Raw genomic sequence first — 22,666 nt, 5'->3', positions numbered from 1 at the left:
AGCGCAGCCTCCTCCTGCGGACTCCCAAGGACCCCTCCCTGGGCCTGGAGGCTGAAGTGGTGCAGGGAACCTGGCGTGGTGCTAACAGGCCACTCCCTGGCCACCTTTCCTCTGCCTCTAGGGCCCAAGAAGACAGGATGGGAGAAACTGACCATAGGACACTGGAACTCAGAACCAGCCCATCTGAGCTGGAAGGTGTCCAAGCTTGGATACTGCTTCCGAAGCTGAGTCCCCAGGATCCTGGGAGTTCCACAGAGGTGTCCCGTGTGCCCAGCCAGCCTGGGAGCTCAGTGGGCTCCTGCTCAGGGCAGGTAGCAGCCTGGTCTTGGTTTTGAGCCTCAAAAAGCTCTCGAGTGGCATTCTTCTCTACTGGCTGCAGAAACCCCAAGGTCTGGTACCACACCTGGCTCATTCACCACTGCATACCCGGGGCCTGGCTCATAGTAGGTACTTGATATCTGTTGAATGAATAAGGAAAAGGGTCTTATCAGATTTGTCTAGATTTTTCCAGGACTCTCTTGGTTTTAGCACTGAAAGTCCTGCATCCCAGGAACTCCCCAGGCCCCAGGAACTCTAGGCCTGAACTCCACCCTCCCCCTGCCCTCCCACAAACATATTTCAACCTCACACATTGGCCTTTTAACACACAGTTGGTCTTAGGCAGTGGTTCTCAAGCTTGGTTTTGCACAGAAGTGACCTGCAGGGCCTATAAAATGGACTTAAGGACCCACCCCCAGAGCTTCCAGTTCAGCCCCCCTGGGGTGGGGGTGGGGAGGAAGCCCATAATTTAATTTTCTAACAAGTTCCCAGGGATGCTGATGCTGATTTAAGGTCCTGTTGTTGGAATGTGCATTCACCTGGCCCACTAGACTGCCCCCGTTCTCCTGGGGAGCTTGTAAAGCATACTTGTGCCAACCCACCCACAGGGCCTCAGATCCAGTCCTTCTGGGGAGGGCCCAACATCCGCATAGTCTAAAAGTTCTGGTGGGGGTGAAATCTCCACTAGTCTAATCCTTTCATCCTGCCCTGAGGAGAGCAGCCATGGGGTCTGCCCCTGATCTCACCCCTGGGCCTCTCACTTGGAGAGTGAGGCCCCAGGGGAGGGGTAAGAACAGAGCCTGTGGAGACCCCATCACCCCTCTTGCAGAGCAAAGGTTTCTGGGGGCCGCCGGCTTGGTCCAGGGAGCCAGGGACACTGCAAACCCCCCATCTCAGTGAAATAGAAAACCCTGAAGATACAAATATCTGTCCACCTTTCTCAGGTGTCCCATGAGCCTGGTGAATTAAGAATATGGGATGGGGCTTCCCTGGTGGCGCAGTGGTTGAGAGTCCGCCTGCCGATGCAGGGGACACGGGTTTGTGCCCCAGTCCGGGAAGATCCCACAGGCCGCGGAGCGGCTGGGCCCGTGAGCCATGGCCGCTGAGCCTGAGCGTCCGGAGCCTGTGCTCCGCAACGGGAGAGGCCACAACAGCGAGAGGCCTGCGTACCACAAAAAAAAAAAAAAAAAAAAAAAAAAAGAATATGGGACGGAGAGCAAAGCTGGGCAGCCAACTAGCCCAGGAAGGTCTTCCCCACCATGTGCATCAGGGCAGGCCCCACCTGGGCCCACCTGTGGAATCCCAGCCCTGGCCTCACGGGCCTGGATGTCTTCCGTCCCACACTGCTGCTGCAGGCCTGACTTCCACAAGTCCTGCTGGGGACTTGTCCCTCCTCTCCAGCTCTGGACCACGGAGCCTGCACACCTATCCTCTGTACCAGACCCAGCCTTCCCCACTTAACCCACTCATTCTCATAATTATGTTTCTTTGGGACCATCAGCATTTCTGGGCTGCTTGGCTCCCTGAGGGCTGTCTCCCCCATCCAACTGGTGGCCTCCTGAGGGCAGGGCCCGGATGCGCCCCCTCCCACCTGCCCCTTCTCAGAGCCCCAGGCAGGCTGGACTAAGCCAAGCCTCAGGGATGCCCGATGCGCCTAAGCCCCACCGAGAGCCCACCCTGGCCTGACCCTCGGCCTCCTCCTCTCCCTAGGAGGCCTTGAAGGGAGGGGAGCAGAGGGGGCAGCACCGCCTTGGAAGGAAGGTGATTCTCCCTGGAACCTAGAAGGGGGCTCCACAGATGTGGAGGACATGGGAAAGTCCTGGGCTGAGCGTCAAACCCTTGAGTTCCATGCCAGACCCTCAGTCTAGGCCAGACCCTCAGTCTAGACTTGGGCCCCAGCACGGCGATCACTGTAGAGGGACATGGACCAGAGAGGGAACAAGGTGCCCAGGCCGGGGGTGCTATCAGAGGCCCCACTCCACTTCTACATCCAGCTTCTCCCCACCCCACCCCCACATATACTGCCCTGGAAGCTTCTGGAGGACGCTCTTGGACTGACACCCTAGTTTTGCCTGATTACCCTGGGGCACTGGGTAGAATCTATGCCGGGTGGCAGTCTCAGGGACCATTCTTCGAAAGCAAGATGATCAGTGTGAGACCTCCTTCCCTGCCCCTTCCCTTACACACATATTTACTGAGCATACAGTAGGCACTGCACACACACACAGTGTGTGTCACATAGACCCTCGGGAAGAACGGACTCCCAAGTGCAGCCCCCCCCCGCCAGGAGTAGATGGGCTGACAGAGGGGCACTAACACGTGGCATGATTGAATGCCCCAGCCTCACCTCTCACACATGCCCACACCTAGTCCCCTCCTGCCCCACCGGGTCCCTCCAAGCCCCGCCCCCCTGTCAGTTAGCGGAGGAGGTGGAAGGGGTACAGGCCTGGGGGTGCGGCAGGAAGGAACAGCACAGGCAGCCCGGGCTCTAGCTGCAGCCTGTGGTCTCATTGTGTTACTGGCTCTATAATTTACCCCTGGCAGGGCCCAGCCCCTGAGCAGCTCTCGCTCCCTATCTCCCAATCTGCCACGGAAGCCAGCTGCTGTGAATGCACTCACACTTGCCCAGGACAGGCATCCTCACGACATGGGTGTGATGTGGACTCACATCCACGTGCGCCTAAACAGACAGTCCCACAAGACAAACAAGCTTGAATATGGAGGTGCAGGAGCACACACACACACAGATAAAACAGACACGCAAAGGGCTGGGGGAAGACACACACACACACACACACACACACCTGTGCAGTGCACCTGGCCCACCTGGCCACGCACCACACACTCATCACCGAGACAGTCACACATCATCCCAGCACCTGTGACCTGAAGACAGGACAGGCAGGAGGGGAGGGCTGTGGATGCTGGGAGCCCCGGAAGGCGATTTCTCAAGAGGTGAGTTTCCTGGCTGGAAGGGGAGGAGCGGCTCAGGTTATGGGATGGGGGGGTGGGGCTCAGGCATGAGGGATGTGAGCCAGAGGAGAGGCAGGGCAGAAATGGTACCCTCCTTAGGGGCTGCAGGACAGAGGACAGGGACAGAACATCCCCCTTACTTAGGGGAGTACCAGGGGCTGATTTCTGGAACCTCCCACAGTGTCCTGGCCCCTCCCTGCCCAAGGACTCTCCAAGATCCCACCCGATGCCAGCCCAGGGAGCAGCCTCCACTGCCCCCAAGCCCTATGTCCCTATCAGCCACTTCCTCCTTCCCGCTAACTCCAGGCTCTCCAGTTTTAGGCTGAGCCGGGGGTCCCACCGCAGGACCCTCAGTGGATGTGGAGCCAGGGTGCAAAACCATGTGTTTACTTTTATTAGAAATGTTCTTGGTATAAAAACAATCATGCGCTACACATTGTCATCAACAACCATCACCAAACACCAGGCACTGAGCTCCGTGTCATCGGCAGGAGGGGCAGGCGGGTAGGACACAGGGCAGATGGGCGGGGGTAGGTGGGCAAGCTGCGGGCCATGGGGACACACACAGAGGCCACCAGGAGGACGCAGCACTTTGCAAGACACTCGAGATTTGTTTTAGTTTTGGCTTTTTTGTGTTTTGATTTTTTTTTTTTTCTTTTTTCTCTTTTGTGACATGTGAGATTTGGTGAATTAGGAAAAGATGGCAGGGAGAGAGAACAAAGGTTGGATGTAAATGAAGGTGAGGAGGGGGCTGAGGACAGGAAACAAAAATGCACAAGAGGAGAGACCCGGGTGGAGCACAAGAGAAAAGACAGGAGAAAGCTGCAGACGGCAGAGAAAAGGCAGAGACAGAAAGAAAGAAGATACAGAAAAAGCAGACAGACACAGAGAGAACAGGTGATACAAAGAGAGAAGAGAAAATAAAGACAGGGATGGAGACAGACTGAGAAGGTCACCAATAGGATGGAGAGAGGCGAGGGAGAGAGAAAACCAGCACGGGGGGCCTCCTGTGGTTTGGGGCTGGGAGGGGCTTTGGTCCAGGACACAGGGTCTTGGGGTGGCCTGAAGCTTCCCCGGCCCCTCATCCTCCTCCTGTCACCAGCCCGGCTTGCCCAGGCAACCCAGCAGTGACCGCTGGGGGCTGTGCTATCTTCAGCACCAAGCCACGTCCGTGGGTGCCCACGGGCAGTTAGGACATCAGCTGGGCCCCCCTGCAGCGGTGGGGGGGCCCTGGCCCGATGCACCATCCACAAGGGTCTGTTCTGCTCCTCCTGTGCAGCTCCGGTGGCCTAGCTAGATTGCATGGTTGGTGTAGGCGACGTAGGTCTGTTTGGTGGCCAGCGCTGGAAGGAGAGAGACGGGGGGAGAAGGAGTCAGGAACTGTCTTCTTCCAACGCCCCTTCCACAGGGGTGTGGCCCTGCCCACGCATCAAGTTCGGACCCCTGAACTGTGTGTGTCCCCATGGCCTGCAGCTTGCCCACCTACCCATCGCCAGACCGGAGCAGGGTCCCACCCCGCCCCTCGCATCGCTTCCCCCAGACTCATCCCACCCACACCCACACTTGGGCTGCTGGCCGGGAGGGCCCTTCCCTCTTCACTTTGTCCCTCTAGGAGCACTGCCTCCCGACCCCAACCCTCTGTGAGTGTCACACCCCACGGAGTCCCTGCCACCTCCTGACTCCACCACACTTTAAGAGAATCGTTTTTATTTGTGATATACAGTCTTCAAGTATAATCAAGGGGGAGTTTTTCAGAAGTTCAACACACACTCTGGAAGAGCACGTGTGAAGAATATACGTAGATGGCAGCCTAGCGGAAGTGAGTGGAAAATAGGGACAGAGGAGATAAATAATGGAACCAGAGAGGGGTCTTGCGAGGCTAGAAACTGAGGCGTATGACTGATTCGGCCCTCTCCCCATGCCCAAGGGAAACGGAAGTCCTCCTGGGCCCCTCAGGCCTCCGTGCAGCCACGTTTCCCATTGCTGGGTGTCCTGACTCACCTCAGTCTTGAGCCTCTCTTATCTGCACCCAACACCCTGGCCCCTGCTCATCCCCACTGGGACCAGGGTTGCCTCTCTGGGTGTCTCCCTTCCCCACCACAGCCAGGTGACAACGTCAGCTCCCCTGGGCAGCACGAGTGCCCCCACCTCCACCCCGCCGGGGTTCGCGCCTCACGGCAGCCTCGCAAGAAGGCCAGATAAGCAGCACCCCCATTTAACAATTGAGGAGCTGAGGCCAGAGGGCTGAGGAGTCCAGCCAGGTCCTGGTTTTTGACCTGTCCTGCCAGGGTTCAGGGTCTCCCTCTGTGGCCTGGGGACAGCTCAGTGAGAGTAATTGAGGCTGGTCTGCTGGTGCTGAGAGAGAAGACTAGACGGGGGAAAGCCCTGGTGCCCTTGGCCATAAAACTGCCTTGACTCCATCAGGATCCTGACAGCTCAGAAAAGAGGGCACATCTGCCAGGTGCAGCCAGGGGTGTCTGCCTGGAGAAGGTGACATGGAGGGGAGCAGTGTGGTGGGCTGCACGCTGACCACCCCCAACCCTCTTTCCCCATTTTTCACTGCCAAGTCAAGGACCGCATTTCCCAGACTCCCTTGCAGCCCCACGTGCCCCTGTGTGACTACATTCCTGTTAATGACAAGTGTCAAGGGCCGTGTGCAGTTTCCATGTCATCTGATTAAAATAGACTGTTTCCCCTGTACTTCCTCTCTTTTCCCTTCCAGGGCCAGAACAGACATATGAGGTCAACCAGCCTCGGCCATGATGATGAGGACAACCCTCTCGGAGCTGATGAAATGACAAAACGGAAGGAACCCGGGTCCCTCCCTGCACCTGCCCATCCCCCATGCACTACGATATCAGAAAGAAACAAACATCTGTCTGATTTGAGCCACTCTGTCCTGGGGCCTCTCTGTCACACCAGCGTTAACTAGAAGCCCACTCATACAGGTAGGACTGCTGTGTCACCCTCTCAGAGGGTCCCCCGATTGTGGGAAGAAGCAAAGTTGCCGGGGTGGGGTGAGCAGAGGGGACACCATGGGACCAGTGCGGAGGCATGAGGGTCAGAGTGCAGCTCAGCTGCAGGAAGAACTCTCTCTCCTGGCCTGAGCTGAGAGTGGAGTGGGTCGCTTTGTGCGGTAGGTGAGCTGAAATGTTCCCTGTCAGCAGAAATATTCAAGCGGAAGAGGAACAATCACTGGGCAGGCAAGTTTCACGTTTTAGGTGCCATCTGGACAGGTGCTACTGGAAGGAAATGGTGCCCATGACACACAAGACAACATTAAGAACACAGCACAGCGCCTTACAGTTTGTGAAGAATGCCCACCTTCATTTCTACAATGGCCCAGGTCCCTCCAGGATGCTGGAGGACCAAGAGGGGAGAAGGAGCACAGACTGGGCACCATTAAGGAGGGGCCTGGGCTGGGGGGGGCACCAGGGGAAGAGAGCTGAGCGACAGGAGGCTGGGACCTGGGGGTGGCAGAAGGTGCTGAAAAGGAGGCGGAAGGTGGGAGGCCAGCGCAGATCAGCCTCTGGAGACCAGGGCCTCAGCCTCCCTCTGTGACTTCAAGCAGCTCCTCCCCTGCCCTGCGAGGCTGTGGTCTCCCTGCCAGTAGCAGGAGGGGAGTAGCCCTTTGTGCCTAGACTTCTTTTCCTGTGGGGCTTCGGCCACCCCCACCTCTCCACCCCACTCTCTCCCGCACCACCAGAAAAAGAGCTGGCAGCTGGCTCTGTGAATCACGAGCCCGCAGGCCAGGCTGGTGAGAATCAATTCCCCAGGGCTCCATCACCCCTTGGGTGAACTGATAATTATTGAGTTTCTAAACCTGTAAACCTGTCAGCAGCTCCTGGCTCAGAGGTGAAGGAAAACCTCAGCAACAACAGCGGCAAAATCTCCACTGACTGCAGGGAAACGGGAGCCTGAGGGTGGCCATAGCGGCACCGAGAGCGGTAGGGACGAGAGAAAGTGGCGGGGAGGTGAGGGACAGCTGGGCCCCTCTTCTCCCTGAAACACCAGAGGTGCCTCCTCTAGAAAACCCAATCTGTAGGTTTCAGAACCTAGAAGCACATTGGGCCCTCAGCCATAAGCTAGGAGCCCCAGAGTCCTTCAGCAGAGCCTCAGTCTGACCGTCTGGAAAATGGGAGCAATGATTCTGCCCGGGGCCCCCAGGAGCTGTGAGGCTCAAAAGGAAGAGTTCTGGCCAAGAGTCAGGACACTTGAGGTCCAGCCCTGCCCTCACTGGTGTAGGGGATCTCAGCACCTGCCACGCAGCCTTTCTAACAAATTGAACCTCTTGGAGCCTCAACTCGCTCGTGTAAGATGGGGTGATCATAAACCCTTAGCTGCTCTCAGCCACGGCATGGATAGAAATACTCTCTAAACCCTGCAAAATGGTAGGCGAAGGGGCAGGGCTGAATAACCATAGTGATGAGGACAGGATGGGGACAGCGACACTCCAGGGGCAGCCTCAGCATGGGGGGAGGGGGGAGGGTGTGGGCAGAGGGCCCCAATCCATCCCTCACCGATGACAGGCCCTGGCTGCTGGCTTTCAGTCCCCACCGCCTCAGATAACAATTAGCTGGGCAGCGGCAGGCACGAGCTGTCAGCCCCCATTTGTCGGCCCCATGTTTCCTTGCCTAATCTGCCTGCAATCGCGTCCCTGAATTATTTATTCTGTTGTTTGTTTAAAGATACGTGGCCTGCCAGGGACAGAGTGAAAAATGTCCCTGCTCCACGGGAGTGACACCTCCCCGCACCTCCCGCTCACACCCCCTCCATCTGGCTGTTCCCAGAGTTAATCACCCAGCTCCTGCCCAGCGCCTCCACAGCCCCTGTTGTCACCGAGCTGAGACGGTGGGGGCAAGGGGCACTGGCCTCTGGTCCTCAGTGCAGGGGGCCATGGGGAGGGGCAGCTCTCACCCTTCCCTCACAGGAAGCAGGGGCTGGGAAGGCTGGGTCTCCCCTCGCCATGCCTGCACACCCCTCCTTGTCCCCTGTCCCCAGGTGACCAGTCTGAGCAGAGGCAGAGGCAACAGTGTCAGTGAGGTGACATCAGTGCTCTCTGTGACAGCCCTGTCCCTGTGGTACCCTCTGGCCTGTCACAGCACCATGAGGGCCACCCTCTGGGGTCAGGGTGCTATCTCCTGTTAGATACCCATGGTCTCCAGAGGGCTGATGTCCCACTCAGTCTCATGAGCCCTGGAGCAGAGTAGGGCCTGGAGGGATGGGACCCAGCAAGGGCGAGTCTCCGTGGGAAGGAGGAAATCTAAGTCAGGAGCTTGGGGCAGGGAGTGGCGAGGGGTCCGTGCCTAGGATAGAAGGGCCTGGTCAGGGGCGGCAGTGGGGGTTTCTGCACATCTGCGTGGACGAGAAAGGCCAGAGATGGGGAGGCCCACAAAGACACTGCCCCTTCCCGTCGCAAGTAGAGGGCCCACCTGGCATCTGAAGGGAGCCCCAGGCCGTAGGTACAGGGAAGCTGGTGCTCTGGGAGGAAGAGCAGGACTGGAGAGAACCAGATGTCATCTGGTGGAGGGTGTGGCCAACAGAGTCATCAGGGGTGTCCGTCAAAGGGGGGGGGTGGTGCTGGAAGCCAGGTGCACTGCGGGAGGCCATATGAAGTCAGGGCCAAGGGAAAGACACTGGGTGGGGCCAGCCAGCCACCACCTTGCTCTGTGACTTCAGGAGAGTCACTCACCCTCTCTGGGCCTCAGCTGGGGATCCAGCCCAATCCAGGCCTCACAGGACTGCTGTGAAGATCACTCACAGGGGAGAGAGCTCTGGGAAGTGAAAAATCCTGTTTGGATGTGGGAAGCTACCTTCCTCCTTTCCACGGCTGATACTCCTTCTACACGTGGGAATGATGTTGAGAATGGAAGATGCTTCACCCAGAGCCCCAGCGCGGGGAGCCTGTAAGAGGGGCTGTCCCAGTCCAAACACACCTGCGAGGGGAGGTCTCCTGTTTCTCCTGATCTCTTGGTGGGTGACAAAGGGGCTCCTCTCTGGAGCCTATGTTCACCAATGTCCCTCCTGCTGCCACCAACAATGTCCACTTCTGGCCTTTCCCCCAGTACTAGAGGGAGAAAGCAGAGTGCTAACCCCAGGTGCCACCAGGATCTGAAACTCTCCTGGGGAGAGGGGCTCTTCTCCTCCTCCCCCACCAACGGAAGCCCCCCAAGACTATCAGAGAGCGGGGAGGCAGCAGGAGCTGCCATGTTAACCATTTGGACACTTACAGGGTGTCCAGGGAGGGAGTCAGGTGTGCAGTGGGGCAGGGTGACCATAGCAACCCCTCAACCCTGTCTACCTGGGAGCAACCAGAAGCCAGGCCCATGGAGGCCCAGCCCACAGTCTGGAGGCCTCGGTCTCCGCTCAGAGGCAGCGGGGATACCACCTGCTGCTGTGTGGCCTGGGTGAGTCCCTCACCTTTCTGAGCCTCCCTTTCCTCACCTGTAGCAGCAAATAATTAAAAATCACTGCTTTCAAGGTTGCTGTGAAAATGAAAACTGGTTCCTGGTAGGTGTGGCCCACAGTTGGGGTTCAAGAAATGGTCACCACTGTTACTGGTCCCCCAAGGCCTAACCTGCCTCTCACATGCCCTGCCCCTCTCTCCTCTCTGTCCCTTCTCGTCACACTGTGGGCTGGCTCCAGGGGGCACAGGAAAGTAAGCAAAGATGGTAGCCCTGCTCCCTCCTGTACACATCCCTCAACCACTGAGGGACCAAGTCCTGCACAGGCTTTGGGTCTGCCCCTCAGATGCTAAGGGTCCCACATCCTCCCCCAACCCTGTCAAAGCACAACCCTCTACAGCTGAGGTCTCCTTGGACACCCCCCTGAGAACCACAGCTCTGCGGGCCCTCCTCCCGGCCCCAGCCCTTACTTACCCATCCCAGGGCCCGTATCCTGAGTCCCTATCTCTCAGGGCCCTGCCAGGGGGCGGCTGGGCAAAGCCAAGCCGAGGGGTTTCAACTGCTCTGGCACCAGGGCCACAGCTCCCAGGTTACCAAAGGGCCCCAGAGCAGTGGCCCTCCAGACAATCCCTTCCCCAGGGAGACCGAAAGGGCACAGGCCCAGATGTGGACTCCAGGGCAGAGAAATCCTGAAGCCTCAGGTCACTCTGCCTGAACCGAGGCCCCCCCCACCCCCCCCCCCCCCCCCCCCCTCCCTAGGTAGGCAGGGATCCCCGGAAAGGAGAGGCTAGAGTGGAGCAGGGGGTGTGTGGAGCGGGACCTGGAGAGACCCCATTACCCGGACAGAGTGGGGCAGAGGGGGCTAAGCTAGAGCCTCAAGCCTCTCCTCTGGGTGGGGACGGCTCACCTGCGGCCTCAGGGCTCTCCCAGTGCCCTCATTGGTCCAGACTTGGGGGTGGGGGGGGGGCTGACCTTCTCCAGGAAGGGGACGGGGCCTGGGCGGGCCCAGGGGGAGAGGGGCAGAGCCAGGCACTCACCTGGAGCTTCCAGGTTCTCGCAGAGCTCGGACTTGGCCTCGCCGTTGGGCCGGAAGCTGCCCTTCTGCGTGAACTTGTTGGACATGGTGGCGGCGGTGACGACGGCTTTGAGGCTGCGCTTGCGCTTGGGCACGTTCTGCTCCGGGTGGAAGAGGATGATGTAGACCTTGGGCATGTAGAGCATCCCCAGGGACACCGAGGCGCTCAGACTCACCGAGACCGTCAGCGTCGTCGTCTGGATGTACAGCTGGGGGCGGGCCGGGGGCGGTGTCAGGGCGGGCTCCGCCCCGGCCTCTCGGGGGCCCTGTCTGAAGCCCACGCCCTAGACAGACACAGTGGGGTACAAACCCGGGGACCGCCCTGTGTCCCGCTGGCCTCGGGCAGAAGGGAGTTGTGGTATAGAGCTGGGACTTTAGACCAGAATCCCTGGATTCAGCCGGGCTCACCACTGTCACTGTGTGGTCTGGGACAAGTCACATCCTTGGGCCTCAGTTTCCTCGGGTATAATATGGGCATAATTCTAGCCCTTTCCTCATAGGGCTGTTGTGAGTTTGAAATGACTTAATAAATGGCAAAAACATGTAAAATAATATTTGGCACGTGGTCAGTGCACAGACGTGTTCACCACTGTTATGTGCTATTGGGTAGAGGCCCCTGGGGAGGGGCCCTCAGGGGACAGCTGACCCTCCTTGGGGGCAGCGCCCCCTGCACAGGGCTGGGAGTGAGATGAACATCCGTCGGTGCCTTGTAGTAATTCCCAGTGGCCATGGCACAGCCCCTCGACCAGGCCCCCCATTCAGTGACTGCCCCCCCACATGCCACCCTGTGCAGAGCAGGCCGCTGGCACAGGAGCTGTGGCCTGATGGTGATCCACTGGCGGCAGCCCAGTCAAGGCTCATTTCACGCTCGCTCACCAGCACTAACGTTGACAAGATGTTTAGCAAAATGAAAGTCCATTAATCTGGGTGTCGGGTAATCCATTCTTCAATGGTGGGGCCTTCCAGCCAGGGCCCGACAATTCCCACCGCCCTCGCCTGGGATGCCCTCCCCACCTCCTCCCTCCCTCCGGGTCCTCCAGGCCTCAGCTGCCCCTCTGGCCCCCTCAGCCAGGGTGGGGCCCGGGGAAGCCCAGGCTGTGGCCCCCAGGTCTGGGTATGGGAAAGCAGGAAATGCTCTGCCCCCAGATCTGCCGTTTCCGGGCCTGGGCCCCTCCCCTGGGGCCTGGCTAATGTACCACCTCCTCCAGGAAGCTCTCTCTGACTCTCAGCTCTAGCCAATCCCCCATGATAGCCTTCACTCCTTGCACCCAGCCCAGAAGTGGGGGACCGAGGTCTGGACTTGCCTCCTGAGGTCACAGGAGCCCTGAGCTCATCTGGAAGTCTCCCGAAAGGAGGGGCCAGGTCCTCCCATTCTCACATTCCTCCCCATCTCTCGCCCCTCTCATAAATACCTCATGACCTGGATCTGAAGGCCTTCATCCCAGCCACCCTTCCCCGGGTCTCCTTTGGGAGAGGGGCTGGAGAAGCTCTAGGGTCTGAGAGGAGAGAGGTGTGTGACACTGAGGAAGTCTCATCCCCTCTCCGGCCCTCAGTTTTCTCAACAGCACAATGGGATAATAGCACCTACCTTACCCAAACCATGAGGCTACCCAAGTGCAGACTGTGAGGCCACATGAAACTTACAGGGCACCAGAGCGGGGTGTGGGGGAAGGAGGCTGGGAGTGTAGAGAGGCTGTTTCATTTGCCACCATTCAGAAAATGTCACAGGCCTGGGGAAATGAGAGCTTGTTTCCTAGTGAGCACACACCCCTCTGTCCTCACACGCAACCCACACTCTCACCAACAAGCACAGTGCTGCCGCCTGGCATGTGGACCGGGAGAGGTCATGACAGGCCAGTAGGAGGGTGCTGGCCACCTCTCCCACCCCCTGGATGGCACTGGGGGCCAGGGCGGAAGGAGTGAAGGGGGACAGTCTCCAGAATATCATAACAGACCCTTGGAGAAGACAGTGGAAATCTGGGCTAAGCAAGAACGGGCTTGTTATCTGGGTCTTCACTATTGACTGGGGGTCCCGTGGGGACAAATGTGTCTCCCTCATTAGACTGGGGGTTTCCTGAGGGCAGGGGTGTCTCTCCTTTCACACTGGGGGTTCTTGAGTATAAGGGTGTATTTCCAGGGCAGATATCCGTCTTAGGTCTTTTGCCCCCAACTTGTTGATGGGAAGGAGGTATGGTTGGGCCAATATGGGGATGGTGGGACAGGGGTCAAGTACCCTCTCTGGGCAGAGTGAGGCCTGCAGTGGACACAGCCCTATATGGGGGTCAGGGGGCTGGGCTCCAGATTTCACTCTGCCCTGACACACTGAGGGATGCTGAGCCCCCTCCACTAATATAGGCAGAGTTCGCTCCATGGGCACGCACACTCGGTTTAACACCTTGCGGCCGCCAGCTTGAATACTGAATAATTTTTGAACAAGGGGCCTTCGTTTTCATTTGGCTCCTGTCCCTGAAAACTATGGAGCCAGCCCCGAGCACAGGCCTCGGTGCTCTGTTCTAATCTGTTTTTCAGCCTAGGAGCCTTTCTGCACACAAAATACAAGGAGGGGTGTAAAGAGATCAAACTTGGACAAAGCTGCCCCCCCCCGCTGGGGCCCCTCCCCGCCAGCATGGGCCCTGGGGGCTTCTCTAGCCATGCCCAGGCTGGGGGCGGCTGGCCCTGTGCACAGAAGTGGGGCTGCGCACCCCCAGCCCCTCTCCTTGCCCCAGGGTCTGGAGTTCTCACCCCACCACTGGCTCCAGCATTGTTCTGGGGACCCCCGGGGTGAAGGTGCATGTCATCACCAGGAGGTGGTAGTGTGTTAACCCTGTCAGAGAAGCAGCGGTCCTCTGGAACCTCTAGCCTACAGGAATGGGGCCCAGGCGCGGATGCAGGTCTCGCACGGATGCAGGTCTCGCACGGAGGCAGAGTAAGAGGCGGCTTCCAGGATGTGATTTTACCTTCTCTCTTCTTCCAGGATGTGATTTCACCTTCTCTCCCATCCACCCATCCTCCAGCCTGAACTGCCACCCTTCCTGCTCCCCTCTTTGACTTTGGTCAGGCCCTTGCTACACTCCGTCCTCTGCAAGGAATCCTGCCTTAGCCTCATGAGTCACTGCTCCCCAGAGTGAAGCAGGTTGTCAGAGCTGGGTTTGATGGAAGAGGACAGAGGTCACCTGGGGTGGGGCAAAAGGCAAAGAAAGGAGCTGCTGTGGAGGTGGACAATGAAGTTCCTCTTTTGTGCTCGGTCTGGTGGGGGGCACGGAGGAGTCCGCCTGCTTCGTGTTTCTGCCCAGGCTGACCCTGGTGGGTCCTGAGATCCTCAGTCTAACAAACCAGACAAATGACCTTCCCCACAACCTGGCCGGCCTCTGAGGCCACGGCCCGCCCCAGCCTGGCTGAGCAGTTACCCCAACCAGTGGAGAGACGATGCCCCAGTCAGCTCAGGGTAATGGCACGCGGCTATGCAGGTGAGCCCTGGAAATCCAGGCCAACGTGGGAGATCCGGTCACCTGCTCACCAGAGCAACATGGACAGCTTCACTCGGCGCCACCTGCAGCCTGAGGGACAGGCGGGGTTGCAAGTACGCGTGCGCACACACCAGGGCACGCATAGATACTCACAAATCCACACTTATGTACCCATGCGACTCTGCATTCACACACACACCCCTGAACTCACAGCCGCACACTCCTACCTGACTCAGATACACCTGGGCTCTCACACACACACACCCCTTCATGTACCTGGGTACACACACGTGTGCACACACACAGATGCACTCAACACACCTGCACACATACTTGAACACACACATACACCTGTGCACACACACACCTACACTCAAACATCTGCACATACACTGCTGAGCACGCACACTTAATCTGCACACCCAAATACATCCTAGCAGCCATGAGCCCTCAGTGCACACCTGTCCATCCCCACTCAATCTGCACACACACACACACACACACACACACACTGCCCATCCACTGCTCAATGTGCACAGAAAGGCACACACACATTCTGTACACACACACTTCTGTACCCATAACACAACTCCCCATAGTAGCCCCACTCCACTCCATCTACACACACACACACACACACACACACACACACACACACACACACACTAGCACCCAGGACCCGGCAGTCACTGGGGCTGTTTGTAGCTCAGACATGACACAGCACAGATGGAGCTCCAGGGTTGCCTGAGCCTCTAAGAAGCCTGGTGGTCTGAACTGGAGGGACTTCAGAGCTCCCCTCCCCACCCTCGCCTCATTCAGAAGCCCAGAGAAGGAGGGGGCGTATCCCACGTTGACGCCATCAGGGGCAGAGCTGGGTCTCAGGACCATACGCTGGTGTGGGCCAGCCTGCTTTGCGACCCTGGGCAGGTCCCTCGCCCTCTCTGGGCCTCAGAGGAGATCATCTCAGAGGCTCCTTTTCATAATCTGTACTGAGAGGAGCCTCCAAAAAGGGAGAAATCAGAGGCAGGTGGGGTGGCCTGGAGAGATGGGGGGAGGGTGCCGAGATGGGGGCTGGGCCCCAGCACCTGGAGGTGGGAGGGTCTGGTACCAGGATGACAGGGACCGTACTGGGAGCAGCGTGCTGGCAGACAGCCAGGGGAAGTTATGGGAAGGCAGAGCAAGGGCCTGAACCACCATGCTGTCGGCCACCTGGCTGTGCACCTTTACACCCTGAGGAGGCGAGGGAAGGGGCCTCCTGGGATTGTTGAGGGTAATGTCTCAAGCTGCCAGCTTCCTGGGGCGTGGGCGGCCTCCCCTGGGCGCTGCAGGGCATGCGGGCCTCTGCCTGCACCTGCCCTCAGTGGGGAAGGCCTCTCGCTGGCCTGCTGGGGTTGGAGACCCAGCCCACCGTGCGAGCTGTTCCTCAGTGGCGGTGGCTTTGGCTCAAGTGTGCAGGGTGGCCTGGAGCCAGGTCTGGTCTCAGACCTCGGGGAGCTCACTGCCAGCCTCAAGGTCTGCTTCTCAGAACCCCCAGTCTGCTGGGTCACCATTGGAAGACAGGCCACAGGCCTCTCTGCACCAGACCCAAGGGATTTGGGGTGGAGGGCGCAGCTCCTGCACTTGAGGAGCTGCTAGAGAAGGGGTGGGCACCTACCAAGGAAGGCCCAGGGGGAGAGGTGCCCCAGAGCTGCAGGGAGTGGTGTGGGCTTGGGAGGGGCTCCTGAGTTAGACAGAGTAGGTTCAAGTAGTCCAGCCATGCCTCCTACTGGCTGTGTGACCTTAGACAAGTCACTTCACCTCTCTGTGCCTCCACGTGCTCATCTGTAAACAGGGATGGTGAATCTACCCTAGCCCACTGTTGTGGTGCCTGCTGACTACCAGGTGAAGTGCGTAACACAAGACAAGCCGCCCTCCGTGGTTGCTTTGACTGCTGCCTCACTGAGGCCAAGCATCTCTATTGGAGCTCGCACCCAGGCTCACTCTTTTAAGTGCTGCCCACAGGATGGCGACTCCCCCAGGTACAGATCTAACCCAGCCCTCGTCCCTGAACCCCAGACTCACATAGTCAACCACTGACTCAACAGCTGCACTTGGACGTCTCACGGGCATCCCAAACTCAGCACCTCCAGAGGACTTCCGGATCTCCGCCCCCTATAGGCTCCGCTGCCGTCTCTACCCCGCCCTGCACCCCCCCCCACCCCAATGCAGACACTCTTTCCTTCCCATCGCTCACACCAACGACTGTGGAGTCATCCTGACTCCCCCCTGCGCCTCTCATCCCACACGCACTCCATCGGAAACCCAGCCAGCCCCACCCCCTGACACAGCAGGAATCCCCCGCACCTCACCACTCCTGCTGCCAGCAGCTCCCTTCGGGATCATTACAACCACCTCCAGCAGGGCTCCACCCAGCAGCCAGAGGGATCCTTTTAAACCTATGTCCCAACGCATCCCTCCCTGCTCAGAACCCCACCGTGGCTCACTTCTCACTCCCGGTAAAAGCCCACATCCTTCCCACAGCCTCTGGGTCCTACACCATCTGCTCTGTCTGCCCCTTGACCTCGTCCCCTCCACCCTCCTTCCCAGCCCCAGCCTCCTTATGGTGGGTAAACGGCTTTTACACCCCTCATGTTGTGTGACTGTTACAACACCTGTAAGGACTGCGGAGGAAGGGTCATGGCCCCATCTGTTGATGAAGAGACTGAAGCAGAGAGGCCAGCTGGCTTGCCCAGGACCCCACAGTTAGACACAGAGCTGGGGTCCTCAGTCCCTCTGATTCTCCCTATCTCTGGCCTCTGACTTCAGTGACTCCCAATCCTTCAAGATAAAACCCCCCAGCACCCAGGCAGCACTGGGGCAGTGATGTGGGCAGAGTCCACGGGGCCCTTGGGGTGTATCTAGACCCTCAGGCCAGGCTGGCAGGATAGCCTGACAGAGCCCCCAAGAGGCAGCTCATCGGCAGCTCCAGCCAGTGGAGGGTGGACCCTCAGCTGATGCTGCCACGTATCCCCACCTGGCCTCCGGGGTGGCTTGGGGCCAGGGAGAGAGGGAGCGAGTGCCCAATACATCACCCACCTCGGGGACCCATGGGGATCCTGCAAGGGCAGAGAAGAGGGTGGAGAGAGGAGGAAGAAAAGAGGAGTGGACAGAAAGGAAGATGGGCTGAGTAGGGAGAGAGGTAAGGGAGAGTATAGAGAAGAATGGGGAATTCCCTGGCGGTCCAGTGGTTAGGACTCCACGCTCTCACTGCCGAGGGCCCGGGGTTTGATCCCTGGTCAGGGAACTAAGATCCCACAAGCCACGTGGCGCAGCTAAAAACAAGAATGAAAGCGGGGGCAGCATCCCAGGCTGGCAGAGAGGAGAGAGGAAGGTGGGAAGGAGATGGGGAGGGGAAAAAGGTGGGGCGGGAGAGGCAGGGATGGAGAGATAGGGAAAGAGAGAGGAGAGGGAGAGAGGAGAGGCGGAGGGTAGAGAGAGGGTGGGAAGCAGCAGGAAGGAGAGAAATGAGGCAGCGGAAGGTGGTGGGGGCCGGAGAGAAACGGGAGAGGAGGCAGGAGAAGAGAAAGGGAGAGAGAGAGGAGAGAAACCCAGAACCTGGAGAGAAAACTGAGACAGAGAGAAGGCAGAATGAGGCACGAATGAAGGCACTTCCAGAGCAAGGTGAGAGGCCAGCTAGCCCCAGGAGGCTGCCCCCTGCTTGCCTCCCTCACCCACCCCCAGCCCCTGCCACTCACCTTGTCAGCCGACTGCGAGGTACCAAAGAAGATGGGGATAAAGGCGAGCCAGACGATGCAGGTGGTGTACATGGTGAAGCCGATGGGCTTGGCCTCATTGAAGGTCTCAGGCACTCCGCGCGTCTTGATGGCGTACACGGTGCACGTGACCATGAGCAGCATGCTGTAGCCCAGCAGGCAGATGAGCGACAGGTCCGAGATGTCGCACTTGAGCACGCCCCTGGCGAAGCGGGGGTCGAGCGTCCGCTGGTCCTGGAAGTCCACCACCGAATGGGAGGGGTCCACTACAAACCACACGCAGATGCCCAGCAGCTGCAGGGAGATGAGGCTGAAGGTTATGGCCAGCTGCGAGGCGGGGCTGATGAAGCGCGGGGCGCTGACCGACCGCTTGCCCTGCTCGAAGATGCGATAGATGCGGTTGGTCTTGGTGAGCAGGGCCGCATAGCTGATGCTCATGCCGAGCCCCAGGAAGATCCGGCGCAGAGAGCAGGTACCCAGGTCGGGCTCGGCGATCATGAGGAAGGTGGTGGCGTAGCACAGGAAGATGCCCGCCAGCAGCACGTAGCTCAGCTCGCGGCCCGAGGCCTTGACAATGGGCGTGTCGTTGTAGCGCACGAAGGTGACCACCACGAAGAGCGTGGCAGCGATGCCCACCACAGCCAGGAAGAGGGGCAGCACGGCCCAGGGTGAGTCCCACTCAAGCTTGATGATGGGGATGGGCTGGCAGCCCGTGCGGTTCTCTGTGGGCCGCATGTCGTAGGGACATGTCTTGCAGGTGTAGCGGTCCACCTGGTACTGGTACCCCGTGCAGGGCTCGCAGTGCCAGCAGCAGGGCATGCCCTTCACCGTCTTCTTCCGCTCACCTGGCTGACAGGGCAGGCTGCAGATGGAGCGGGGCAGCTGCTGCCCGCTCCCTGGCCAGTGCATCCGCTCTATCTGGCAACAACAGTGCAGAGGAGAGGGCCTCAGGACATGCTGCCAAGTGCCCTGGACCGCCCCACTGGTGGCACCAATCTGAATCACTTAGTTAGTGACTTTAGTTAGATGGGTAAAATCCAGCTGCCCGGGCCCTGCCAGGATCAGCTGAATCCAACAGCCGCATTTAAATAAGCTCCCCGGGGCAGGATCCAGACCCAGCTGACCATGGGGGATCCTGCTCGAATACAAAACTCCCAAGGGTCGTATGGAGAAACGCCCAGAGACCGGCAGTGACAACCTAGGGTCACATGGCAGAGTGGAGAGGACCCAGCAGTCCCGACTCCCAGCCCCATGAGGCCTTGCTATGCAAAGTGGCCCCCAGACCGGCCACATCAGCATCACCCAGGAGCTTGTTGGAAATGGAAATTTTTGGTCCACCCCAGACCCACTGACACAGAATCTGAGTTTCAACAAGACCCCGCAGGTGACTCCTGTGCACCCTCAAGAAGAAACGTGCTATGGCTCAGCCCACCGGGCCTCCTCCAGGCGGCACAGGGACTTGGGTTCAGAAGAGGACAACGAATAAAGATTCAATCACAGGACCACTAATGTGTGCCCACAGGTTAGCGTTCCTTCGCATCTTGCTCTAAATGAGTGCTAGTCACTGTTACATGTCTCTGAAGACACAACTGCTGCAAGCTAAGAGGCGATAGAAGCTGGCACGTCCTACTGAATGTGTCGCAAAGTTCTGGAAAGTAAGCGAGAGCTCCAGGAACTGGGCAAAGGGAGCCTGACTACACTTGGGAGCCGTATTCAAAGCATCAGTTCTAAATAAGTGGCTCTGGGCTCCCCTGGTGGCGCAGTGGTTGGGAGTCCACCCGCCGATGCAGGGGACACGGGTTCGTGCCCCGGTCCGGGAGGATCCCACATGCCGCGGAGCGGCTGGGCCTGTGAGCCATGACCGCTGAGCCTGCGCGTCCAGAGCCTGTGCTCCGCAACGGGAGAGGCCACAACAGTGAGAGGCCCGCGTACCGCAAAAAAAAAAAAAAAAAAAAAAAGTGGCTCTTCGGAGAGTTCATGCTTAGAGAACAGCAGGCTGTGCTCTTTGCCTTAAGACGTCGTCCTCCTCTGTCCAGACACCGCCCTCCCCTTCCTCACTTCTCTCCCCGCCGAACCCCCCCAAAACTTTGAGCCCCTGAACTCCAGCGTGACTTCATCTATCTGGAGTTCTTGCCCTGCGAAGGGGCAGCAGGCAAGAAGACCCCAGGCCAAGGGAAAGGGCAGGGGCAGGAATGGCAGCAGAAGCCCAGCCACCCTGTTCTTCTGTTTCAGGGTTGGGGGGCTCAGGGCCCTCTGAGGTCTAGGGTGGGGCATGGAAGGAAGCCCCAACTTGGCAGCAGCAAACCCGGGGGGCAGGGCTAGTCAGCGGCTGCCTCCCCTTGGCCTCCCCTCCCTGGGTTGGGGTGGCCTCTCTCTGCCGCCCAGCCCCCCGGGACCCCTCGCTGCCCTCCCGCCAGGTGCTTACTCTGAGGTGCAGGTGGTCAGTCCAGGAGCCGATGACCTTGTACTCGGCAGAGCCGTTGCGCAGCTGGTACTGGTAGATGTCATAGCGCCCAGGTGCGTCTCCGTTCTCATTGAAGGTCACAGGGTTCCCCGCGATGCCTGCGGGAGCCCGTGGGGGTCACACGCCCAGCTTCTTTGCTGAGCCTTCACCCAGAGTCAGGAAGGATCGTGAGCCCAGGGCAGATACCTCTGTATGGAACCCCTTGGAAGCATCTGAAGAGACCCCCGCGCACTCCCACCCCATGGAGCCCCAGGACCCTTTCCCCAGGGTTGGGTGGTGCCCCCACCTGAGAAATTGACGCTGCGGATGTACTTGAGCAACTGGGTGCCGTCCACAGGGTCCATGCGCGGGCAGAGCCCCACGCGGCCCGGACACAGGTCACGGTGCATGGCGTGCAGCGCGTGGCCCATGGCGTACACGGCATCAATCACAAACTGCACCTTCCCCTCCTGCTCGTACGCTGAGTCCTGCCCAATGCGCTCACGGCCTGCAACGAAATATTCAGAGTGGGGGCGCCCATGAGGCCCACCATCCTCACAGGTGTATGGTGGGAACCACAGCATACCTAGGTGTGCCCTGGGGCCCAGAGAGCCCACCTGGGCACACCTAGGTCTCCGGGCCCCTGGCCCAGTGCTCGCTCCATCACCCCAGGAGATGGTCTTGTGGAGGGCCCGGGGAATGGTCCTGAGGTCTGCTGCCCTCACTACTGTACCGCTGGACCCTGTGCCCTGAGGCCCCAGAACAGCCAGGGCAGGCTCCCTTGTCCCCATCACCCTTGGAGGGCAGTGAGCCTGCGGGTCTCCCTGTGGCCGTGGTGCTTGCCTGCCCTCCCCCAGCCTGGCTTGGACCAAACACGGGAGCAGCTGGCCCTCACACAGGCAGGAGCTGTGACTGTCCATGAGGGCAGTGGTGCCCTACAGCAGCTCACCCATGGGTAGCCCCAGCACAGGGTATGGGTGGGGAAACTGAGGCCCAGAGAGGGTGAGAGATCTGCCACAGGTCCCTCAAGATTCGGGACACCAGATGCCCTCAATGACTTCCAGATGCCCCAGACACCAGAAGGCACCATCATCCCCATCCACTCCTCCCCCATGTCAGTGACATCCCCCCATTAGCCACGGTGAGTGAGCTTTGCAAAATGGGGAACCCACCCCACTCACCCCCTTCTCACTGCAAACAGCAGTGGCTCCCTAGGGCACTGTGACCTGCCATCCTCACCCCCTGGGCTCTGGCCACACCCAACCCCTCTGCTCTGGGCCCTGTGCAAACTCTTTGGCTGCCAGAGGTCTCGATGTCCTCTTGGTAAAAAGATCATCCTCCTGCCTCACAGAAGTGCTGTGAGGCTTAAATGAGATGAGATAACAGAAAACACGTGGCACAGAGTAGCTGGCTAAGCCACACTGTTATTATGTTTAAGTGGTCAGAATAGAGGGTTTCTAAGGTGGGCTACAGAGGTCCCGGGGCCAGAGCAGGCCAGGAAGGCTTTCTGGAGGAGGAGGAGCTCCTGGCCTGGACCCTGGGTAATAATGATGATGAAGAATAAGGACTGCTAACTTCTTTTTTTTTTTTTTGTAACTTGCTCCTGTTTACTTTTTTTTAATTTTAAATTTATTTTTGGCTGCATTGGGTCTTCATGGCTACACATGGGCTTTCTCTAGTTGTGGCAAGCAGGGGCTACTCTTCGTTGCAGTGCACAGGCTTCTCACTGTGGTGGCTTCGCTTGCTGCAGAGCACGGGCTCTAGGCACGTGGACTTTGGTAGTTGCAGCACGTGGGCTCAGTAGTTGCAGCATGCGGGCTCAGCAGTTGTGGCGCATGGGCTCTAGGGTACATGGGCTTCAGTAGTTGTGGCTCACAGGCTTAGTAGTTGTGGCACACGGGCTTAGTTGCTCCGCAGCATGTGGGATCTTCCCAGACCAGGGATCGAACACATGTCCCCTGCATTGGCAGGTGGATTCTTTTTTTTTTTTTTTTTTTGCGGTACGCGGGCCTCTCACTATTGTGGCCTCTCCCGTTGCAGAGCACAGGCTCTGGACGCGCAGGCTCAGCGGTCATGGCTCACAGGCCCAGCCGCTCCGCGGCATGTGGGATCTTCCCAGACCGGGGCACAAACCCGTGTACCCTGTATCGGCAGGCGGACTCTCAACCACTGCGCCACCAGGGAAGCCCCAAGGCAGATGGATTCTTAACCACTGCGCCACCAGGGAAGTCCCA

General features: G+C 59.0%; 1 protein-coding gene across 4 annotated transcripts in view; it reads right to left on the bottom strand.

Moving 5' to 3' along the window:
* Positions 1-3,724: 3,724 nt before the first annotated feature.
* The window catches only part of GRM4 (glutamate metabotropic receptor 4), a 108,945-nt gene continuing 90,003 nt past the window's right edge, over positions 3,725-22,666 (bottom strand). For 3 of the 4 annotated variants that reach the window (XM_029242968.1, XM_029242966.1, XM_029242967.1), the window contains 5 exons: positions 20,740-20,940; positions 20,415-20,551; positions 17,972-18,907; positions 10,733-10,979; positions 3,725-4,634 (listed from right to left, as the gene is read on the bottom strand). In XM_029242968.1, the coding sequence (XP_029098801.1) occupies positions 4,585-4,634; positions 10,733-10,979; positions 17,972-18,907; positions 20,415-20,551; positions 20,740-20,940 (1,571 nt within the window). In that variant the 3' untranslated portion in view covers positions 3,725-4,584. Of the gene's footprint in view, positions 4,635-9,227; positions 9,359-10,732; positions 10,980-17,971; positions 18,908-20,414; positions 20,552-20,739; positions 20,941-22,666 lie in introns of all 4 variants that reach the window. The other variant, XM_029242965.1, reaches the window with a different exon arrangement.

The sequence above is a fragment of the Monodon monoceros genome, unplaced genomic scaffold, assembly GCF_005190385.1.
Source record: "Monodon monoceros isolate NGI ecotype Baffin Bay Population unplaced genomic scaffold, NGI_Narwhal_1 Super_Scaffold_3, whole genome shotgun sequence".
In the NCBI taxonomy this organism is placed as follows: domain Eukaryota; kingdom Metazoa; phylum Chordata; class Mammalia; order Artiodactyla; family Monodontidae; genus Monodon; species Monodon monoceros.
The sequence above is the reverse complement of the archived record's forward strand: the minus strand, read 5'-3'. Positions and strand labels throughout refer to the sequence as shown.